This window comes from Stegodyphus dumicola, chromosome 10 (assembly GCF_044657685.1).
Source record: "Stegodyphus dumicola isolate Sdum_Otavi_A_Nest chromosome 10, ASM4465768v1".
Taxonomy (NCBI): Eukaryota; Metazoa; Arthropoda; class Arachnida; order Araneae; family Eresidae; genus Stegodyphus; species Stegodyphus dumicola.
In genome coordinates, this window is record NC_140777.1 from 186,399,700 (window position 1) to 186,424,355 (window position 24,656).

Here is a 24,656-nt window from a genome sequence, read left to right on the forward strand (position 1 = left end):
AGGGCTTCATTTTAGTATTCATAACATCAAAACACTTTCTTAGGCAGTTGAAGTATCACTTAAAAGAAATCTTGCATTGGAAAGTTGTCTATCATACAGAAGTAGTGATGAAAGTGGGAAGTTAACTGAATATTTCAAAACAAACAATCTGTCTTTGAAAACAGTTTACAGACTCTGAACTTGCTGAAGTAAGTACAAATTATTAGAAAAAAAGTAACTGCCTCTTAACCCTTTCAGGACGGGCGTCCCATATACGCATTCCCTAAGAACGTCTCTTACAGCCAGGTGTAACATCCATGCATCAGTAAAGATCGCATTCAGAGGACGGGTGATGCGTATATGCATTTTAAGGTGGAACGTTTTTCTGAAGGCCACTAGATGGCATCCTGGGTTTATTACTTTTGAAATGAACACAGTTTTAGGTTCCTGACCTTGAGTTTGATATATTCTACTTGACTTTGGTATTTTACTCATCAGCTGTTCGAGGGTTGGGGTGGGGGGCGGAGGGAAATCGTAAACAGAGGTGGGCTCTTTAAATCGCTGCGTGCTAATGAAAACATTCTCGTATAGACTTATATCCAATTCCTTTTTTTATTCTACTATGTATGGTCTTTTAGGGTTACTGTGTAGAGTTTTTTTACGTTTTGCATTGCCTTCAGATATATTTCCGTTCCTTCTTTTTTTATTTAGGAAAGCCTCACCTCCAGTCTATTATGGTGGAAAGGCACTACTTTTTCTAAGAGTTACAAAGTGATACTTCTCTGTGCTTCGAAATTTACCACACTCGTTTTTATTTTAAATTTTGTTACTTCTTACTGTAAATAGTCTTTATTGTGTTTTTTTTATTAATTTTAAACTTTATTGATGGATTTTATCAATTAAAACTTTGGAATAATTTGAATAGCGCTTTCGAAAATTATTTTAAAAGATAAGCAATTTTTTAAGTATATTTTCATGCAAAATAAAGAAAAAATGTTTTAAGGGCTAATTTTAACATATATAAGAGCTCAAGTAATAATCTAAAATGATACCAAAAATTACGATGCTAGAAGCGAAACTTTTTGTCTGATTTTTGTTATAAAATTAGGCTTAGCGATGCAAAACCTCCGTCCTGTACGGTAACTGCCTTCGATTCTCTTCCATCCCGCACGAGTGTCTTAAACAAAGGTGCGCCGTCATAAAAAGGTTAATGAGCATGGTTGAAATAAAATGTTTACAGTGTTTACAGTTCATAGATCTCACTACAAACAAGGAATATTTGCTGAATTCATCTACACTGCTGACAGCAGTGTGGATGAATTCAGCAAATACTGACAAGTCACACCTTTCATTACTTACACCTAGAATATTAATTGATTTTATATTTTCAAGATGAAGATGTTTGAAATATACACAAGCAGTAAAAGGAAACTAATTTTAATAAAAATGAAAAAAAAAAAAGGCTATGTTTTAGGAACTAAGAGTTTTTTAAAGTTAGTAATATTAAATATAGAAAATAACCAAAAATGGTACCCTCGAATTCAATTTAAAGAATTAAACTTTCATTACAAGGCAAATATCAAGGAGACTGCATTAATGCATAGCATGTATAAATTTTTATCAAGAGAAGGAAGATACAAATTTAAATTTTACATTCAAAACAGAAATGAGGAAATGCTTGATAAAGCTTTAATTAAATAATTCAGTATGATGTAAAAGTTTCTCTCACTTTACAAAAACAGATCATTCCTATATCTTTTGTAAGCCAAAATGTAAGAAAAGAAGCAGTTATCACCAATTTATAAAATGCATTTTTCAATTTTCTCCTCTCCTTCTTCTTCTCAGAAAATTCCATTAAAGTTTAAGAAAGCAATTTTTCAACTTCAATTTTGAAAATAATTTCAAGTTATTTGTGATTCTAATGTGTTATTGTTGTGTCTCATCCCCATGACCAGCAGAGCTAGATCAGGTCCATGAGTTCATTCACCCTGAAAGAGTCCAGTACAAAAAGGGGATCTTGAATCAGGTCCTGCTTGGTAAGCCCCAGACAAGAAAAGATGTGGCCAGAAGAGGCCTGTGTGGGAGAACACCTAGTGCATATTTCGAAGTGTTTATTACCACCGACAAAAGTCATTGATAACAGATGGCCACTAAGGAATCTATTAAGTGCAGTTTGATCTCATATATTGCTGCTCTGAACCAAGAAGCCACAAGGGCATTTACTCTGATACCATGGATGCACTGGTGGGACCATCCAAATGGCCTTATTATTTAGAAAACAGTTCCTTATAAGTAAGAGGAGTGGCAGGCGTGGTCTCACTAGCACCAGCTCTAACACAGCTGTCCGCAATTTCATTTCCAGCAACGCCAACATGGGACAGAATCCACCGAAACTGGATCCGATGAGAAAGGGAAAGTTGTTTTAGTTTCCTGAGGATGTCTGCACTTGAAAACTGATGTGATTCCTGGGCGGTTAAATCAATTATCTTTTTTATTCAATCGTATCCATCCTATCCCTCACATTATGCCAATCAGCCAAGTTCTGGACGGCACTTCTACTATCCGAAAATATCCAGATATCTTTTAACTGAGGAAGCCACATGATGGAGTCCAAACCCTCTAGAATTGCAATAAACTCGCTTCGAAATACCGAGCAGAAGTCTGGATTTCTTCTTTCCTGAAATCTAATATAAATGCCACTGTCAGAACTGGCATTAACAAGTTTACTGCCGTCCGTATACATGTGAACAGCATCTATAGAGACATTATTAATTACTTCAAGATTATTAATTATTTCATGCTCATAACTAAATCATGCGATAGAAGATTTTTTCAGCAAATCATTAACCCATTAAGGACAAGCGGCGGGAGAACGAAGTGCAGTCATGGGACCAGGCCTGCTGAAATGGATTGTCGTCACCGGCAAGCACATTGTCAGCAGTTAAACCTAATTTTATAAAACAAATCGTATAAAATCAACATTTTTCACTTCAATCAACACTTCAATTTTTGAAGTTGCATATTTAATGTACATATTTTTGTAGTAATGTTTGAAGTAACATGGCAATTCCATCTGTTTGCTAACTTGGACAGAAAGGTTAACATGGAAGTAAACCCATCGAGACCTTCAGAGGGGTCGATAATCTGAGATAAGCTGTGATGATCTATAGAACTGGCGATAAGGTGGTCAGAAACAACTTGTCCAAAGGAACTGTCATGTTTGAGCCTCTGGTTATTGCTCCATCACCCTAAAAATTTCGAGGTACGATTCTGGAGGCGAAGACTAGAGAGCTTATTGTAGTACTTCCCTAAACATGCATTTCTCCTAAGACTTAAAGGCTGCAGATTTGGGCCATAGGTGTTTCTGATTCTAATGTAAAATATATTAATGGTTATCTAAATATTTTAAATTTTATGTTCTTTTACTTATCAAAGTAGTTGTAAATAAAATGAAAATAAAATTAACAATCAATGTGCATATACTGACTAAGAAAAGAAAACTTTTATTTACAAAAGCACTTTTAAATATGATAAAAATAATAATTATAGTACACACTACCATTTAGTTAAAGACAGTAATATATCATGTATAGATGTCAAACAAAATTAAATACAAATATTAGCTGATAAACATTATTTAAATCAAAAAATTCTACAAATACCCAAGATAATTCAGATAAAATATAGCCTTCTCGCATTAACTTAGCAGAAGGTCGCCAAAAAAAAAAATGCATCATTATGCACGCATCAACCATGCTCAATCATGCAAACATTTAATCAAGCCGTACTGCCATTTTTGTATGCATTATTTTTGTTGCATTCCAAGTTCCAATGGTTTTTGTAGACAAAATATTTTTTCTCCCTACTTTAAACTCAAATTTAAAATGTGCACTTTTAGAATTTGCTAATAAATGAAAAAACTGTGGTAAAATTTGTGCAGGGATACAAGATTTTTTCAGCAAATCATTAACCCCTTAAGGACAAGCGCCGGGAGAACGAAGTGCAGTCATGGGACCGGGCCCGCTGAAATTGATTGTCGTCATCGGCAAGCACATTGTCAGCAGTTAAACCTAATTTTATAAAACAAATCATATAAAATCAACATTTTTCACTTCAATTTTTGAAGTTGCATATTTAATGTACATATTTTTAATGTGTATTAATATAAAGAATATCACATTAATAGAAATAAATTAAAAAGGCTAAATACTAAAACCATAACTATACACACAGAAATAAATACTATAAACATTAAAAAAGCACAAATACGAAATTTAAAGGAAAAAAACTAAACAAACTAAACAAACAAACAAAACTAAACAAAAAACTAAAACAACAACTAAACAACTAAACTTTTTTAAAAAAAGTTTTAGAAAAAAACTAAACTACAAACTGTAGGTAATTAAATTCCAATTTAAAAATTCTGCTGTGTGTGTGAAATAATTCAAAACAAGGATCGACACCAATTCTACATTGCATATTTTTCACTCAAAATATGTTGTTTGCTTTCGCTTTTATTTGGGTTTTAGCGCAAACAACGCATCTTCTTCTACCTTCATTACCTTTTCCGTCAACGTAAATTTTCGGAAACTGTCTTCCAGTTAGACGAAAAGGTGGAGTGTCCAGTGATTTTGCACAAATTTGTAAGTTTTTAAGTAAGGTCTCTTAGCCATGGCTAAGGGGATGAAACTGAACATAACCCCAACACATGTCCCAAAACTTCTTCAAAAGACACTAAGAAATATTTCCTCCTCAAACCCTGTGTGACATCAGGTTTATATTAGAAAACTTCCTATTTTTCTAAATTGAAAATAGCGTCCACAATAACCGAAAAGCAATCAAGGAAAAACCCCCACTGGCGGAATATCCATTACTGATCACGTTAATATATACATAATATATAATTGCATTATATGTGTGGGAAATGTTACGTCATAATATTCCCTAATTCCCTACTGTGTGATGTATGCATTGCGTCAGCATGTGTTTCCCGCCTTCGGGAGAAGACGAGGACTAGCGGGCGAGCGGAGCAGACGTCGCTCAATCGCTTGTATATTATATCATTAATTGTAATCCTAATGTAATCTATGTTTGTGAATAGTAATAAACGTGTGTTATCAACTATGGTCGCTGTCTTTCCCCACATTTTGGGGGCTCAACTGTGCTTTTTGTGCATGCGTTAATCGAACCCTAGACACCAGCAATCACTAAAGATGTTCAGAAAGCTAACAAAGGCAAGACGTGCCTTTATGACAATTTAATATTCTTCAAGCTGGGCGACATATGTGAATGATGTCGCATGATACTTGATTATTCTTCTGATTTTGGACAAATCGAAATTCGATTTTGGATTACATTGATTGGCCAAGAAATATATTGGAATATAAGGACTGCCCCGAAGTTAGGTAGGCCCATTTTTCCCTGATTCGTTCATAATTTATTAGTATTACGATTTTAAGCTGTGTTTATACTGTTTAATTCTCATTCATAAATACCCTATTTTATATTCATATTGTGCTGTTTTACCGTTTAAAGAACTATGGCCCTAAAATTAGGTGATATCCCATTGATAGCGAATTCTCTTAAATATGGCACAACACGATGACCATTCAAGGCATTATATAATGACCTAGTAAATCGAATAAAAAAACCAAAAACCCTGGCTCTTTCCTGAGAAATGCGAGCCAATAAGACAATTATGCGTCGAGAAAGCTGATAGTCTTTCCCCTTCTACAATACTATTGTAATGTTACTTTTTAATTAACCAAGAAAGCTTATATTAAGTTTCAAAATAAATAGAAAAAAAAAAAAAAAAAGGGAAATCTTAACGAAATAAACAGAAACGCCTGTGCCTCTTTAATTCAATTCACAGGCGCACTTATAAAGAGCTGTGATTCCCAGTTTGTTTATTTCAATAAATCTATCAAAACCTGAAGCACAAAACAGAAACTAATGCCAGTGCATGAAGGTCAAATGCCGTATGAATCAGCCCATGTGAAAACAACTACCAATTAGCTCCATCCACTGCTTTTATAAACTGTGCAGCTTTTAAAAATTCAAATAAATCGTTCCATTTTAATGTTACGTATACGCGACGCTGGGCCAGTAAGAGCAGAATCATTGCGTCATGTATATAGGATGCTGGGCTGGTAGGAGTAGAATCCTTGCGCTGCGTATACGCTACACTGGTCCTGAACGGTTAAAGGAAGCAATGATGAGGTTCATTTGGCAGTAGACTGTGCCCAATGCTGAGTTTGTGCAGCTTTCAGATTTTTTTTAAGCAAAAACGGATCACTAGATACATAAAGAGAACGGCATGAAAAAAATTACAGAAGAATTTTAAGAAAAATTTGTTTTATTTTTTAATGTATCATATAATCTTTATTTAATAATCAAAACATGCATTTTAAATCACTAAAACATATTTTTTTATATGTTGATAATATTTGCAGGCTACAGATTAAGTATCACCACATCAAAAATATTTTTAAAAAAAAGTTGCAAAAGTCACCAACTTGTGCCTGATAAGTAACTTTTATCTGCAAAAAATCAATAAATTGCATGGTATTGCATTAATACCAAATTTAGTAAAAGAAATTACACTGAAAAATCACTAAGGTGTGGGGAATGGAATTAGAATTTAGGTTTCATGAATTCAATAAATTTCATTTATTGGTGGGAAATATTTTCCAGGCTAATAATTAAAAACTGGGAGACCAATGATGTACCAGGACCTATGTTGAAAAAATGTAGAGTTAAGAGCTATATTATGATAATACTAAATGCAAGAATGATATGATATATATATAGTCTTAAAACAGAAATAACACATGTATTGCAATTCACTTTCAAAGACCAGGAATACAACGAACACAGTGGGAAAACTTAGAAATGACAGGACTAATAACCAGCTGAGCTTACAGAAATTTTATAGTAGAAAGCATAGGAGATTAAACTGCAGGAGATAGAGGACTGCAGTTTGCTTTTGTCGGATGATTACATTTACAGCGCCTTCACTTTTTCCAATGTCAAGTGTAATAATGTGTCATCTGCTGTGATTTAAAATGCAATAGTGAGCTTTAATACTGGGACACATACATTTATCCCATTCTGCAACTACTGACATACACACAAAATATGTTAAAACTTTCCTGAACTTGTTAGCTCTTCCACACTAAAAGACCTACTTTAATTCAATCACTTTATAAAATATATTCTGAAAAACAACTTCATTTATCAACATTTTTGAAAAATCTTTAGCATCAGTGTTCATCATCTTCAGCAGCAAAAATCTTCAGATTTTTTTACAAGCTAGTAAAAAAAAAATGCTGCTATAGGTCTTTCATAAAGGTTAAATTGCATTAAGTGAACATTCATAAAACAGCAAATACTTGTCAATTATAATGCTTAAATACCTACAATTTAGTCATACCAAAGATATCTTATACTTACATAAAGCCCCAGCATCTGCATTTAAGATGACAGCAGTATCAAAATCACCTCTGGAAGCATCTGTCAAATCCATCTGTTAAAAAAAAAAAAAAAAAAAAAAAAAAAAAAAAAAAAAAAAAAATGCTCTTTTTAAAATGTTTTTCTGCACAAAAGGGCACTAGTATTAGTCCAAAGTCAAAAATATATTAATAATGTAAATGGTGTTTCCTTACTTTTATAGCTCATGTGTCTTAAAAACAAACACCAGCAAGAACAGTGATAAACAGCCAATAGCAGTCCTAATAATGATCACTTAACTAATTCATACACCACAAGAAGAGCTATCAGTATACCATCTATTAACATATTTTCTTTTTTAAAAAATATCTTAACAATTCCTGACGTACTCAACTAAGGAAGATAAAACAGTAAGACTAAGGAAGATAAAAAAGGTGTGAATAGATTGTGTATGAATGTATTGCCCTTTTCCCTTTTTAAAAATCTGATGTGTACACTACATGATTTCCTAGTACGTAATATTAAATTATATGCACTTTTTCCTGCATTTCATTTAAACTTGTTGCCTCGAATTTCATTAGAGGTATATCTCTCATTCAATTAATTCTGTTCTCAGTTTGCTGCAAGGCAAAAATACATAAAATCTCAAAATATCTTCATTAAAAATTGAAAAATATAGAAGAAAAAATAATAAAACATCAAATACAGTTAAAACAATCCAAAAAAATTTTTTTTACAATTTAAATTAGAGTTTCTACACAAAAACAAGCAATTTGGCCAGCAGGCAACAAGCAGATTTTTCGGTACCAAAAAATGAAAATCTAATTTTGGTTCCACTTGGCTAAAAGACACTGAAGATGCAGAAACTGAATTAACGATTCTGCTAAGTTTCAAATGTAAACAAATATGGCTGCTATAGTAAACAAAAATTAGGCTTAGCCACACTTAAACAACTTTTAAATCGTTCATATTTCTACAACTATAACATGCAGGTTAACTAAAGGCATAAAAACCTCAACCGGAAGATAAGAACAACACAATTCAATCATTTTTTAAAGCAAAAAATGTACCAAAATATAAGAATAAAAAAAAATGAGCTCACTGACCTGAGTAACAGAGTGGGTATACATATACATATATTTATATACTTTTGGTGTGGCCGATTGCAACCAAAATAGGAGGTGCACAACTACATATTATAGCAGTCCTATATACAAAATATTAATGTTCTGAGGTTACTCGTTTTTGAGTTAAACGAGATAAATACATACATACAGATGCCACAAAAACCTCTTTTGAATGCATTTTAAAATACTTTTATAATTCGTTTGGGGAAAAAGAATTCTTTTTTCTGTCCTTACACACAGATGTCATGCAAAAACATCATTAAATTTAACTCAATAGTGATCAAAAAGTATACTTTCGTTCAAATACGATTCCCGGAATTTTTCGTCATTACAATATTTCCTTTACATCATACAAGGAATTAAAAACTGTTAGTACAAATTTGATTTACCAACAGCTGAGGAAGATGATATATTATTCTTCCATAAAAAAGGCACATTATCTGATATTCAAATATGTGAAAATGGCCAGAAAATGAAATTACGGGTTAACAAACATATTTGGAAATGTAATGTGATAAGCTGAAATTATATGTTAATAAACATATTTGGAGATGTAATGTGATAGCTGCAAACAAAAGGAAATCACAACTGATTCGGTGGTTTCAGAATATCTTTTTACCTATTGATTTATTTACTGTTGGGCAGAGGATGGTAATTTTAAATTGTTTGAGAAATAAATGAACTTTTATGAAAATATAATAGCTGAATGGAACAGTTTTATGAAAGAACTATATTTTCTAGATTTAATTCAACAACTAAATAAGCCTTGGATTCAACAAATAAATAAGCCTTGGTGGCCTTGGAAAAATTCTGGAAATGGCCGAAAGTCTGTTAATCCAAAAGAATAACAATGTCAGCAGAGTTCTTCCACAATAGTGGATATTTGGAGAAATTGGAGAGTGTCTTCTTGTTCAGATTCCGAATAGAGAGATAATAATTCTCATGGCAAAAATTGCAGATAACTTACAGAAGAAAAATCACCTATTTATTCAGACTGCAAACAAAGCATACAAAACAGAGGAACTGGGAAAAGCATAGTATGTTCACTTAATTGTGAATCATAAATTCTGTTTTGAGGATCTGAAAATATTTGCTAATATACAAAACGGTGAATGACGGCGGTGCTCGATTAAGTGAAAAAATAAAAAGGAATGAGGCACATCATAATCGTCATCATCTCTAAATTTATCTTGTGAAATTCCTGTAGCAGAAGTTCTTGGGACCCGAAAATACTCCTGATACTGCATTAAAAGAAATGCATAAATATGGCAGGTAGGAACAATATCTGAAAAGTAAACATGAACTTTGTGACAATATGGTGTCATTACAATAAGGGCTGTAAAAATAAGGAAGTACTGCATAAATTCATTAAAAAAAATAATAAGGCATGTTTAGAAAAATGCATTGCAAAAAGCTATACTTAAATAGTTACAAGAACAGAAAAAAAAATTATTTTTCAAATCTTGAAATTTCAAATTTAAGTACCTTAGGAGTATCTTGAAATCTGCTGTCAATCTGAAAAAGATAAAAAATCAAACAAATGAACAAATTAGATTTCAAACATTATACTGAAATATATTTTGGCTTCAAAATCATAGTAAATTTCCAAAATTAATATTAAAATGTTATAAATTATTACTTCATAGATACCACTGATGTCAGAACTGACTGGATTTTCTGGATTTATGAATGACATTGATTGGTCACCTATAACAAAAGTTATATATGTTTCATATTATAAATGCTATAACACAAATCATTCATTTGATCTCTACATTAATATACAATCAAAGCCCTCTATAACAAACTTCAAGAGACCAAATATTTGGTTCACTATGTCTGATATTATAAGGGGAGGGAATCGATCATATTCCAAAACAGTGTAAAAATAGATTAATGAATTACACAGAAAGGTAATTAACATTATCCATCTCCCAACAGATGTTAATAAAAACTTTATTTTAAAAATATTTAAATTACATCTATCATTCTGTGCAATTATTAAATTTCCTTTTCATTGTTTTTCTATTTTACCATATATTAATAATTTTATACCAAAAATTAATCAGCACAAAAATCATGGTTTAGATCCACCTGTCCAATTACATACTTACATGCAAAATACACATTTGCAACTGCGAATAAGAATCAGCCTTGAACGGAATGTTATCTGACAGTTCAAACAAAGAATTAGAATGGAATCAAAGAACTGATTCCAGTTCTCTGTCTCAAGAGATCAATAGTTTTTTAGCTAAATGCATGATACAGTAGGATCTTCTTAAGGTATGTTTATGGTGTGTTCTGGTTTGCCAAGAACTGAGTGCAGCACCTGCCTCGCATGCTTTTTTGTTTGCAACAGAGAGAAAAAGGAGAGTAAAGATAAAAAGACCCCAGCCTTACGGTGTTTTTCATTATTCTTAATACCCTAAACAAGATGAATTTAAAAGCCATTAATTTTTCAGTTGAAAGCTGCAAAAGTTCCAAAAAAATGGGACAGGGTCAGAAAGTTCCATCATTATAGCCAGGGATTCATTAAAATAGTATGCTTGCTATAGCAGGGTTTGACTGTAATTGTAAAATGTTCTGTACATTAACAATTATTAAAAGTTCTGCAGATGTTCCAAGAAAAAAAACTGTAACAAAGAAATGGTCAAAATGCATTGTAGAACTTTGCTATAATCTAAAATTAGCCATAAAACTGCATCATAGGACTTTGTTATAACCTAAAACTAGCTATTACTTCATTTCTAATGATGCTCATTCTTAAAATTTTATGTATTATTTTAGAATTATTACTAATATTTTTGGAAGAAAATCCAAACATAGAACTAGCAGAAGATTAAATTAAAAGAGAGTAAGTTCTAACTTAAATAATTTTAAAATAATAAACTAAACTCACCAATAGTTTAAAATTAAAATATTAAGTATAAACTAACAAAGCTTCACAGACGAAGTAGCAGAAAATGAGGTGTCCTAAATGCTTCCAAAATAAAATTTACAGACATTTACAACTGCCTTCTTTTTAAAATATCACTTATAAAACAATGTTTTGTTACTTTTAATCAGTGTTATATACAGAATACAGCTGAATCATCGTCATATGAGGCAATTGGGACTGTCATCACTTAGATAATCGAAAACTCAGTTTAATAGAAAGCAATTTTTTTGTTACTATAAAGTTTTCTGAAACTGTTTATATGAAATTCTAAAAGTAAATGCATAAGTATAAATGTCAATACTTCTGAAACTCTTTAGTGTTGGATAATATTTGGTTCCAATTAATGAATAATCTATGCAAGATTTTATTTTGTTGACAAAAGTATTCATAAAAAAATAGAACATACAAACCCATCAAAATTTACACAAGCTGCCAAATTTCTTAATTTTTAAATTAAATTTTAAGGCATGCGATACATGCATTGAGAGGTGATACCCCTGTTACTAATACGAAAGGCAAAAAAATCAGTCGTTGATAAAGTTTGTGAATGCACTTATTTTATAATGTTACTACATTTTCCAAATTATTTCTTTCAACTGATTATTGGCTCAGTTAACAGAGACCAAGTTCACAGTTTCCATTATACTTTTTCCCTGGTGGTTAAAACATCTGCTAGTTAAAATTATGACTGAATAAGCAATGGATTTAACAATATAACTTTGCCCAGAATACAGTACAGGTAGCAATCGATATCAAACCTGATACAAAAGTGGGGATAACACAGAAAATACACTGGTTATAATAAATTAAGGAAAAAATCACAAAAATAGGGATAACTCCCTCAAAAATAAGCCAAACCGTGTAAAATTTGAATATGTTGCCAAGTAAGAGTAGCTGAGTAAAACTGCGACATGCAAATTAGTGGCGCTGCTTTCGAAATACGTCATCTGCAAGGAGCATAAAAGTACATGTTTGAGAGCAAGCCCACATATTTCACTGCGACAGTGACATCAGAAATCCGAGATAGACAATTTGTAACAATGACCTCCAGGTATCATTTGCCTGCAGAACTGCAATGGAGAGCCATTGGGAGTTTAGAGGCAGGACAAAGTCAAACAGAAGTGGCCAGATGGCTAAATGCGAGTCCTTCTGTGGTTCATAGACTTTGGAGGCAATTTCAAACCACAGATTCGGAATCAAGGAGTTCAAACAAGGACGGCCAACTGCTACAACAAGTGCCAATGACCGATATTCGACATTATGTGCACGCAGGAATAGAACCGCTACTCCGACTCTTCTTAGATCCTCCCTTGCTGCAGCCACCGGAAGGCTCGTGTCAACGTCAACTGTGCGTAGAAGGCATCACGAAGGTGGTCTGTATGCGAGGCGACCAGCCATTTGCGTGCCGCTCACGTCACACCATAGAAGGAACCGTTTTCAGTGGGCACGACAACATGTCCACTGGACTCCCGATCAATGGAAGGCAGTTCTCTTTGCTGATGAGTCCAGGTTTATTCTAGAAAGCGATAATAGGCATTATTTGATATGGAGAGAACCTAGAACCCATTATCATCCGTCAAACATCCGTGAAAGAGATGCATACGGAAGAGGCAGTGTTTGTGTTTGAGGTGGCATCTCTTTGGGTGGACGCACAGACCTCCATGTCTTTCCAAGGGGAACTGTGAATGCTCAGATTTATAGAGATGACATCTTTGATGTTTATGTGCACCCATATGCCAGGGCAATAGGTGATGCTTTCCTGTTACAGGACAACAATGCAAGAACACAAAGGGCTCGAAATCGTAGATGATTATCTTCAACAGGTAACAATTATGTGCATGGAGTGGCCAGCTCGATCCCCGGACTTGAACCCTATCGAGCATGTTTGGGATGCTTTAGGGAGACGTCTAGCTGCTCTCAATTCACCCCCTCAAACCCTTGTCGTGCTTGCAACAGCTTTGCAAGAGCAATGGCTCTCGCTTCCTATGAAACTGATAGACTGCATAATTGAAAGCATCACACATCGTTGTATGTACTGTATTGCTTCTAGAGCCGATCATATTCCATATTGACGGTACTTTTCCTATAGCAAACTGGCACCTTCGATTTGTTCATTTTATGCATGTGCTAATTTCTATACTACTATATTTGTCTGGTAATTTCTTTTTATGTTATTTGATACCTTACTATGTGTTGTATATTGTGGGTAAGTTTTCATTAAATTCTACATGTAACTTTTTCAGTAATCATGATTTTTGTGATTTTTCCTTAATTTATGATAACCTGTGTAGCTAAACCTCAAACAGGAACTGAAGTTATACCTTTGGTTTTATGCTAACTATCCAAAGCACTCACACACATTATTATAGTTCTACTCTCTTTAATAAATCAACTTTAATGATCAGTATTCCAAATGATATGTATATTACTAATATAAAAATAATAATCCTTTAAACAATGTGAACTCAAAATTTCCCACTGAATAGAAATTTTGAGCAATATATACTGACTCATTCAAAAATGGAATAAAACTATCTAATTACTGTTGAATTTAAAAATTACATTATGAATTTTGGTCATATTTTAAACTGATTTGTGCCCCAAATTTGGTGGCTCTAGTTCCCATTGTTTTCCCACAATGCACGAAATATACATACATACAGATTCTTCATTATTTAATAATAGAGATTTGGCTCATTAAAGCAAAAATAAAATCAGACACATTAAATCATTCAAGACTGATTTATGTTTTCTCCAGCATAATTTCATCTCACTTTAGTGTTTTACAATTTTATGTATAATGAATCACATCTTCATATAATAATCAAACATCCTATAATGTCATGCACATCTTATTATGTTCAACAGATACCAATAAGCATATACACTAAAAACTGAACTTCAGATGTTCTTACATTCACAATTAAAACTATTAAACAAGAGAGTAATAGTATTATATATATTATATATAAGAATTCATTCAAAAGTACACCACAATTTTACAAGTAATACTTAAGGTTATGCAAAAATGATTTCTCATGATCATTATGAATTTAAATTAAAAAGGTAAAGTATAATGTACTTTAAATTTAATTTATACGTACTTAACTGAGCTAAGGTTGTATCAATAGTCATATCTTCACAAGAAAATCCTAAAAAGTAAAATTTTAGTGAATATACAAATAATTTTGAAATATAATTTCTGTTACTCAATTTTTCCCCATCAGTACAATAGTTTTACATTATTTAAAAAAAAAAAAAAAAAAAAAAAAAAGACACAAAATTTAAGAGTAAAAATGTGCATTTATAATGAAAAGTGGGAACAAACCATAAGAGTATTTATCTTTTTCTTTTACATTTAATTTAAAATAAGCTTCCAATTTAGCAGAATTTTAGCATAAAGAATTATAGTTTAATTTTCTTATACAATTAACATTAGAGTCAACATAAAGACAAAAAAGCTGACCTAAATCATTTCATAATTTCATTTTTTTCCATACAAGTTACAAAGTAACATACACACAGCGGCATTCAGTAAAAATTGAGATACATAATCAACACAGTGTTGATAATATATTTGTCTTTTTTGCTATACAATATATGCAAATACTATATATATATACACTGCTCGACATTGAAAATGCAACACCAATAAGAAGTGGTCAGAAATTTATGCAAATTTTAGAGTAGGCGCACGTCACTGAGTTATGTGAATGATGTGAAATGTGCAGCTCTCCGACGCACGTGAAGTAAGATATGAGGGAAGGAACGTGCAGAATGGGCAATATTCATGTCGTTTTTCCTGCCAGACGAAATATCGAAGAAAGTTGGTTTTTGTCCCGGAGGATACGTGTAATAGGAGAGAATGCGAGGCCGCCGTCAACGAAGGCACTTCCAGCAGATAGACGATTTTACGAGGGGTATGGTGATCAGACTGAGAAGGGCAGGTTGGTCCTTATATCAAATTGCAGCTGATACCCACATGGATGTAAGCACAGTGCATCAGCTATGGCAAACATAGTTGGAAAAAGGAAATGTGAGAAGAAGGAGGGGTGCAGTTGCAGCCAGAGTGATGTCAGCATGCGTGGATCGATGCATCCACCGACAAGCTGTGGCAGTCACGCAAGTCACTTGTATCGCGATTCTGCAGCATGTGCAAGATACTCTGGATGTTCCTGTGTCGACCAAAACCATTTCCCATCAATTGGTTGAATATGGCCTGCACTCACCTCGTTCGTTAAGAAGACTGCTATCGACCTTCACAACATAGACGCCAATGTTTAGAATGGTGCCGGACTGGAGCAATGTGGAAGACAGAATGGCGAAACGTCATGTTCTCAGACGAGTCACGCTTCCGTTTATCCAGTGACAGTCGCCGCATACGTGTGTGGCGTCGACGTGGAGACAGATATAATCCGGCAGTAACTGTGGAACACCCCACTGTGCGACAACGTGGTATAATGGTTTGAGGTGCCATTGCCTATGATTCCAAGTCACCTCTAATTCGTATTCAGGGCACTATGACGGCTCAACGATACTTGGATAACATACCGCGGTCAGTGGCAATCCCCTATCTAGCTGCTGAAATGGTGCACAGTTTTAAATTGTTTAAAACTGCTAGATGTATAATTAAAAGAGTGAAATTATTGATTGCTGAAAAGCATGACAAAGTATGATTGCTTCAAGTTGAACTATTATCCTATCAACCATGAAAGCTGGTGGAGATTCCACCAAAGTTACATCAGTTGTTCCTGTGGAATTCTGAGCTGCACTTCTACCTGCAATTCTTAAAATAAAACATTCATTAATCATTCAGAACTATTTGGCAATAAGCCACTGCTCGGGAAGTATTCAATCTGCTTCCTTTCTGTGCTTTGAGAAAATACTTTTGTCGATTTCTACTATTTTGTTAAGTCAACTTTACAAGCTCTTATAACATTATGAATACAAACTTCCTACAGGTTGATGCTCTAGTCTATTATCGGTCATTGAGCAGATGAATATTTTCTCGGCCAACTGTAAATGAACTAGAATGCAGTCACAAATGTGATTCTATAATCCTCAATCTTTTTCCCCTCTAAATGCAAGAAAAAAATACAGTGACTGTGTTGTATTTTATATGTGTTGGGTACGTGCTCAGTGATGATTACAAGATGTACACAAACATCGTTTATTCTACATTACTCATCCACTATTCTATATTACAGTTATGATTAAAGATAATAGATACAGTTACATATATAACATCTCCCTTTTTTTATAAAAAATAATAATAGCAGTAAAATTAAACATATTCTTTTAAATAATAAGATTTCTTAACAGTCCTACCAGATCGAGTGACATAGTTATGTCCATTTGAAAAATTTGATGATACTATACCTCTTTCACTATTTGGTGACACAACACTTCTGTTAGATTTTGAAGGACTTGCAGGCACATCTAAATTTGTAGTGCTCCTACTATTTTCATGTATCTCGGGTTCATCTATAACTTCATTCTCATAGTTGTTTTGTATTGCAAACTCTTCCTGATTAGTTCCTTTAAGAAGGTCTCTTCTGTTCCTTTCTACAATTCTTCCCTCTGTTCTTATAATCCTATATGAACGTGGTCTTTCTGCTTCTTCTATAATTTTCCCTCTTTCATTTAGTTTTTTCCCTTTCTCTTTTATGTAAACATGATCTCCTGCTTTCAGTGGTTTTAACAGTCTTGCATTCCTATCATAATAACTTTTGTGTAAGGTTTGTCTCTTCAGTAAATGTTGTTTATGGTCTTCATATCGTTTAGCTTGGACGAAATTCTCTTTTATAGGCATCAATCCATTTACTTTTCCTCCAAACATCAATTCTGAAGGTGACTTAACTTCATCTGAAATAGGAGAGTTACAATATTCCAATAATACTAAATATGGATCCTTCTTGTCAACTACAGCTTTTTCTAACATTCGCTTGACAGTTTGAATATGTCTTTCAACCATTCCATTAGACTGTGGATAATTTGGACTTGAAGTTCTGGTTTCAAAATTCCATCTTCGTGCAAAATCTTTAAATTTTCTACAATTATATTGTGGAGCATTATCCGAATATACTATTTTCGGAATACCATGTCTTGCAAAAATTGATTTCAATTGCTTTATCACTGCTACACTTGACAAATCTTCCAAATGTCCAATTTCAACATATTTACTAAAATAATCTATTACTATTATATAATCCCTTCCTTGAAAGTAAAAGAGATCTGTTCCCAATACTTCCCATGGACCATTAGGTATTTCTTTAGATATCAATGGTTCTTTAGTATTAGCTTTTTGTAAACTTAAACATGTTTGACAATTCAGTACCAAATCTTCAATTTCTTTCGACATTCCTGGCCAATATAATATTTCTCTTGCTTTGATCTTGCATTTTACTACTCCTAAATAACCATAATGAATTCTGTTTAACATATCTTTTCGTAAACTTCTTGGTACAACAACACAGGAATTTTTAAATCTTAATCCATTTGCTTCTGATAGTTCTTCTCTGAAGTTAAAATATGGTTTTGCCATTTCTGGAACCATACATTTTTCATCTGGCCATCCAGTTTTAATTAATTTTCTTAAAACTTGTAGTTCTTCATCTTTTTCTGTTTTTAGTTGAAAAACTTCCATTTTACCATTAGACATTGGTATACATTTTACAACCAGTCCCACATGAGCTTTTATATCTCCTTCAAAGAAATCAGATCCTTCATCAGTGAATGATCTTGATAATGCATCCGCTATAAAAAGTTCTTTTCCTGGTTTATATTTTATCTCAAACTGATATGGCTGTAATCTTATATGCATTCTTTGTAGTCTTACAGGGCATTTATTTAATGGCTTTTCGAAAATGGATTCCAGTGGTTTATGATCACTTTCCACAGTAATATTTTTTCCAAATATATACTGGTGAAATTTCTCACACGCAAATACAATAGCTAAAGTTTCCTTTCCAATTTGAGCATAATTCTTCTGTGTTAATGCCTTAGATGCATATGCTACTGGTAAATTATTCTGAAGACTGCTCCTAGTCCTTCTTGAGATGCATCTACAGATAAAACTACTGGCATCTTTATATCATAATACTGTAAAACTGGTTTATTTACTAAGACATCTTTTAGTCTTCTAAATGCTTTTTCATGTGTTGCATTCCAGGTCCAGATAACTTGTTTTTTCAACAAATCTCTTACACATGATGTCAATTCTGATACATTAGGTATAAATCTAGAAACATATGTAATCATTCCTAGGAAAGTTTCTAATTTCTTTACATTTTTTGGTGGTTTTATATCTAGAATAGCCTTAATTTTGTCTTCATCTGGTTTTAAACCATCTTTAGAAAATATATGTCCCATATATTTCACTTCATTCAGCCCAAATTTACATTTATTTAAATTAAATTTAACATTCTTTTCTCTGGCTCTGTCCAACAACTTCTTTAATCTTGAATCATGTTCTTTTTTATCTTTACCCCAAACTAATAAGTCATCTATATATATTTGAACTCCTTCTAAATCACTAAAAATTTCAGAAAAACTTCTGTGGAAAACTTCTGGTGATGAACTCAGTCCATATGGCAACCTCAAAAAACAATATCTACCAAACGGAGTGTTAAGTGTAGTAAATTCACAACTTGAATCTGACAGTTTAATTTGCCAAAATGCTTTGTTTGCATCTAAAATACTAAAGACCTTTGCATTTGTCATTTGAGATGAAATTTCTTCAAAGTTTGGTATGTGATAATGTTCTCTCAGTATATTTTGGTTAAGGTGCTGAGGATCTGAACACACTCTTAAATCTCCATCCTTTTTCCTTACTACCACTAATGAATTCACGAATTCTGTTGGTTGGTTAACTTTCTTTATAATACCATCTTTTTCTATTCTTGCTAATTCCTTTTTTAATGGATTTAATAAGCTAAGTGGAATTTTCCTACAGGGTTCTATTTTACCAACAGCTCCTGGTTTTAATTTAATATGATATGTATATCCAGTTAAATTCCCAGTTCCTTTAAACAAATCTTGATATCCTTTTAAAGATTCTGGTAACTTTTCATTGGAATCAGAATTTACTGTACAAATCCTTTGTATCAGCTTTAATTTTTGCAATGTAGGTAAACCTAAAATAGCTGGAACAGTTTTATCACAAGCTACGACTTGAAATTCTACTTCATTCTTGCCCCCTTTCGATGTTTCACATAATAATTTACATTTTCCGACTACATCAATTGTAGTACCATTGTAATTATTTAAAGTGACTTTTGATTTAGTCAAACATTTATCTCTTAAATTTAATTGTTTAAATTTAGGTAATTGTAACACATTACACTGAGCTCCAGTATCCAACTTAACAAATAAATATTTAGATATGTTTACTTTTAGTTTTTCAAACCATTCAGTTTTATTTTTAGAAAATGGATTTGTATCTTCTACTGATCCTAAAATATATTCATTACCATTATTATGTAACTCATGCTCTAAATTATTCTGTACAACATTAACCTTTTTATAAGTGTACATTTTAGAAAAGTGATTTTTCTTTTTACAGTACAAGCAAATCTTATTATAAGCAGAACAGTTGTATAACTTATGAAAAGTTCCACATTTTCTACATGGTTTTGGATTATTGTACTTATTTCCTTGATAGTTTGAAGAAGATTTAGTACTTTGTTGCTTTTGTTTTACATGATAGTCTTTCTTACAAGGCTGACTTTTTCCCTCTGAAGGTTGAAATTTATTACGTTTGATAGCTTCTATTTTATTTTCTTCAGTTAAAGTTTTCAGCTGAAGTTCTGCTAATTCAGAAGCTTTACACATTTTAATACATTCCTCCAATGTTAACTGATCTTCCCTTATAATCTATCTTTGAGATTTTTATTTAGAATTCCACTTACTATTCTATCTCTTATTAAATTATCTTTTAATTTTCCAAATCCACAGTTGCTACTTAATTTCTTTAAATCGGTTAAGAAATCATCAAACGATTCACCTACATGTTGTGTTCGACAGAAAAATATATGTCTATCAACACTTTCGTTTGCTTTCAGTATGCAAAAATTTCCGAAAGCTTCAATTACTTTGTCAACATCCTTCTTATCTCCTTCACTTAAATTAAAAGTATTAAACTTTTCAAGTGCTTCTTCACTAATAATATGCAATAAAATAGCTACTTTAATTTCAGGTGATTTAGTAATACCACCAGACGCTAACATATAAATTTGGAATTTTTGTTTCCATTTCTTCCCATTTTCGCTTAAATTTCCTTCGAAACTTAGATTACTTGGTGGCTTTAATCCATCCATATTTAATTTAGGACTTTAAATAGTTTATATATACGTATTTTTAGCCACTTCCAATAAAAATAAACAACGCAAGGCACCTTACCAGCGATATAAGTTTCGTTTTCACTGTGAACAACTTCCCATCATGTTTTTGTTTAGAATATCTTTACCCACGCTGCATGGTTCTTCATAAAAGATTTTCTTTTTTAATTAACGGCCATGTGTTGTATTTTATATGTGTTGGGTACGTGCTCAGTTATGATTACAAGATGTACACAAACATCGTTTATTCTACATTACTCATCCACTATTCTATATTACAGTTATGATTAAAGATAATAGATACAGTTACAGTTACATATATAACAGTGACAACAGATAATTTATATCCTAAAAATAAAATGAAACTTATCAAAAATCAATTAGAATTAAATCAAGCTAATAAGCATAAGTAAAGATACTGTGTATAATTATGCCGTGCTTATAATTGATGCTAGCAGTTTCACAGTCTACAAGATAATATGTAATAACCAACTATTATTTTAAAAATAAAAATTATTTATTACATTGTGAATCACATTTAAAGGCTAAGAAGTGCAGTTTCGTCACACCTGCAATAAAGTGTCACATGAACAGCAGTGCAGTTTTTTTCCCACTCTATAGCTAACTTCCTAATGGTATTATTAACACAAAATGTTTTCCAGATAAATTTCAGTTATAAATTCTGACGATCTGCATATGCAAAATGGCTCAGTTAAGGTAGCAGTTTTCAAAAAGTGATAATAATAACTATAATAGGAGCTTAAAAGTGATAATATACATAAATTTTATAAATAAGATATCAAATGAAAAATAATTGCTTTTTTTAATTAAATTCTTTTAAGATATCATAAATTTTTTTATCTAGCCTTTATGGAAGTTTCAGCACTTATTAATTATACCAGGTTACATACTCTTAGCAATAATTTTTCAATGTCAGGAATTTTTTGGTAACAAAACATCTCCAGTGATGTTTTGATAACCCATAATTTACTGCTGCACTGAATAGTCTTTCCAACAATCCATAAATATTAATGACTTGTTGGTCATTATGTCTATAACATGCAAGTTTTATAAGCAATTCTTTCATATGGTCAAAAATTTTGTATTTTGATAGATATTTTTAGTAGAATTATAATTAAAATTCTTTTATTTTCCCGTGCAATGCAGCAAGAGCCATATTTTAAGAGAAAGCTAAGCCGAAAAAGTAAAAATACAGAAGCATGTGCATTTAACATTTAATAAATAGATATCTCATAATTTTTATTGAAATTGAATAAATGTAATGGACTACTGTGTTAACTGTAACCTCATCCTCTTGTTGGTTTCCAGAAATCTCGAGAAGCAAAGAAATTATTAGAACTCTCTCATGCCAATTGAAAGCTTTAAAAAGCCTGAGTGAGACATCTCAGCTGAGTTTGTTTAGCTAGCTTGTTTTTGCTGCTAGTTCACGGTGAGATTGAATTAGCTTTCTCTTTAAATGCACTGAATTGCGTTCTATTTAGCACATATGCATTCTACTGATTATTACGCCCTGATAAAGTGAACACTTCTACGAATATCTCAGGAAAATTCCAGTGTAATGTTATATTTCTTGTGATAAAAATAAATTTTATTAACCTTTTATCAGACTTGTGCATTAACAATCTATTACGAGCTCGCATGCACGATACACTTTTTGGTGTCAGAAATGGGATTGAATGCCAGTGACAAGAGCGATGGAAGAATAATTAAGACAGCTCGTGACTGCCTTTGCTGCATTCCAAGAAAAGATAGAAGGGGCCGTCAACTTCGTCAAAGAGATGGAAGCTGGCTAAGATTCCGTTACAGAAGAGATGAAAGCTGTTAAAGTAGAAATGAAAGTAGGCAAAGAAGAGATAAAAGCGGGTCATGAATCCGTTAAAGAAAAGATAAAGCTAGTCAAGTAGAGATGAAAAGAGAAATTACCTCCATAATAGCAAACAAATTTGAGGCTATGGAAGGCAGAATAGACACGGTTGAAAATAAAGTTGGACAAATTGATGAAAAAGCTTCTTCTGTCAAGGAACAAATAGAAGGCAGAGTTTCTGCTGTTCAACAACAAATCAAACAACTAATTGATGACAGGTATTCTGCAGTTGCCAAAGAAGTTAATATTTTAAAGAAATTCATAGCGAAGGCAAGGAGCAATTTAATAGTTTTAAATTTTTACCCATACCTGCTCGTCTCTCACAGAACTATCCACGTATGATAGAAAGACCTCCTGGCAAGTATATAAAACAAAATTTGCCAATTCCGAGCTGGGACAGCATTCGAGCTAGACGTCTTATCGCTTCGCTCGCCATGTCCTTGGCGTTGCTACCACCCCACGGCTGAACCCAGTTCATCGACGTCGCCTTACGGGCTTGTGTTGTTTCTTCTTTTGCTTTCGCCTCGCAGAAGCGTCACCTTACTTCCACTGCTGCATCCTTTTTCGCTGAATAAAACAAGTCATATTTTATTCTTTCTTCTGATTCTCTTTATTCACCGTGCTGATAAGGGTACCTTCAAGTACAGCCAATAGTTTGGCCTTTTTCCCAACCTTTTTGCCTCACATGATCAATCAATATGACACAACAAACACAAATTTAACTAATAATAACACAAACATGGAGAATTCACCTCCAAACTCAGAAAATCCTCACATGAGACATCTCGATGATGAACCCAACGTTCTCCAAATACTAAGTCACAAAATTACATTATCTAATGATGTTGAAACTTCCAGATCCTTGGTGGGAGATATCCAAGATATCCGTAATAAAGTGATTGCTTTCAGCATGGGCGTAAAACTCACTTTAATGGGAAAGGGGGGATCGCTGCATGAAATTCCCTGACTTTTCCTGATTTTGACTAAAATATTTAAATTCCCCGAGTTTCCCCTGAATTTTTTGGTTAATTTCCGAATTCCCTGACTTTTTCCGATTTTCCAGGTAGCATGGCAACCCTGTCACAATGTCTCCAAATCCTGTGTGTACCATACACAGAGGTTAAAATAGAATACATGGAGGCTATTCTAACCAAAGAACGTCTACATAAAGAAGGAAAGGTTCCATAGACGTAATGCTATTATGCCGCTAGAAAGTGGAGGGAAAATTCGTCAAGGAATTTGACAATGAGAATTTCCCTTTCTGCGATGTGTACAGGAAACTGAGAAACACGTGTTAAGAAACAGTCTTTGACAAACGTTTCTTCTTAAAATTTTCGCAATAATTTGATTTGATAACATGGATTTTCATAGTTTTTTTTCGGGGGGGGCTAAAAAAACTAATCTATTAATTAACTTACTTGTGTGAAAAAATATTTTCTTTTCTTTTCAACTTTAATGAAATTTTAAACGATATTCATTTTACGTCGACGATCGGCTTCAAGCTTTGGCGACAGATATTTTGCACATGCGCAGCTGTTTCTCTCTACGTTGGAATGGAGCCACTCCTGTTGTGTATAAGTTTTCCTTCTTAACAATACATAACCGGCAATTCGTGAGGTTCTGGAAATCGTGTTCACCAACTTAGGCGATAGGCGCCAAACAGTTTGAAGAGTGTCTAGGTTGCTAGCCCAGATGTTAAGTAAGATAGGGAAAAGGAAAGGGATATTTTCTCTCTATATGGTTGATACTTTGCGTTGGATGGCGCGACTTTGCAGATGAATCTTTGTGCTGATGATCACATGACTTTGTCAGCAGTTTGAATTCGCTGTTTAATTATTTTCTAAATAAATTAATTACACTTGTAATTAGAATAAGATAATTTTACTTTTATACAAGAAAATTACAAAATATGCTCCTTTTCCGTACTTATGGCTCACCTT

General features: G+C 32.8%; 1 protein-coding gene across 3 annotated transcripts in view; it reads right to left on the reverse strand.

The window, feature by feature from the left end:
• Window positions 1-24,656, reverse strand: part of LOC118195728 (nuclear pore complex protein Nup107-like) — a 140,179-nt gene that overhangs the window by 106,427 nt on the left and 9,096 nt on the right. For all 3 annotated transcript variants that reach the window (XM_035367051.2, XM_035367052.2, XM_085826001.1), the window contains 4 exons: window positions 14,598-14,645; window positions 10,195-10,262; window positions 10,041-10,070; window positions 7,432-7,504 (listed from right to left, as the gene is read on the reverse strand). In XM_035367051.2, the coding sequence (XP_035222942.1) occupies window positions 7,432-7,504; window positions 10,041-10,070; window positions 10,195-10,262; window positions 14,598-14,645 (219 nt within the window). The remainder of the gene's footprint in view (window positions 1-7,431; window positions 7,505-10,040; window positions 10,071-10,194; window positions 10,263-14,597; window positions 14,646-24,656) is intronic.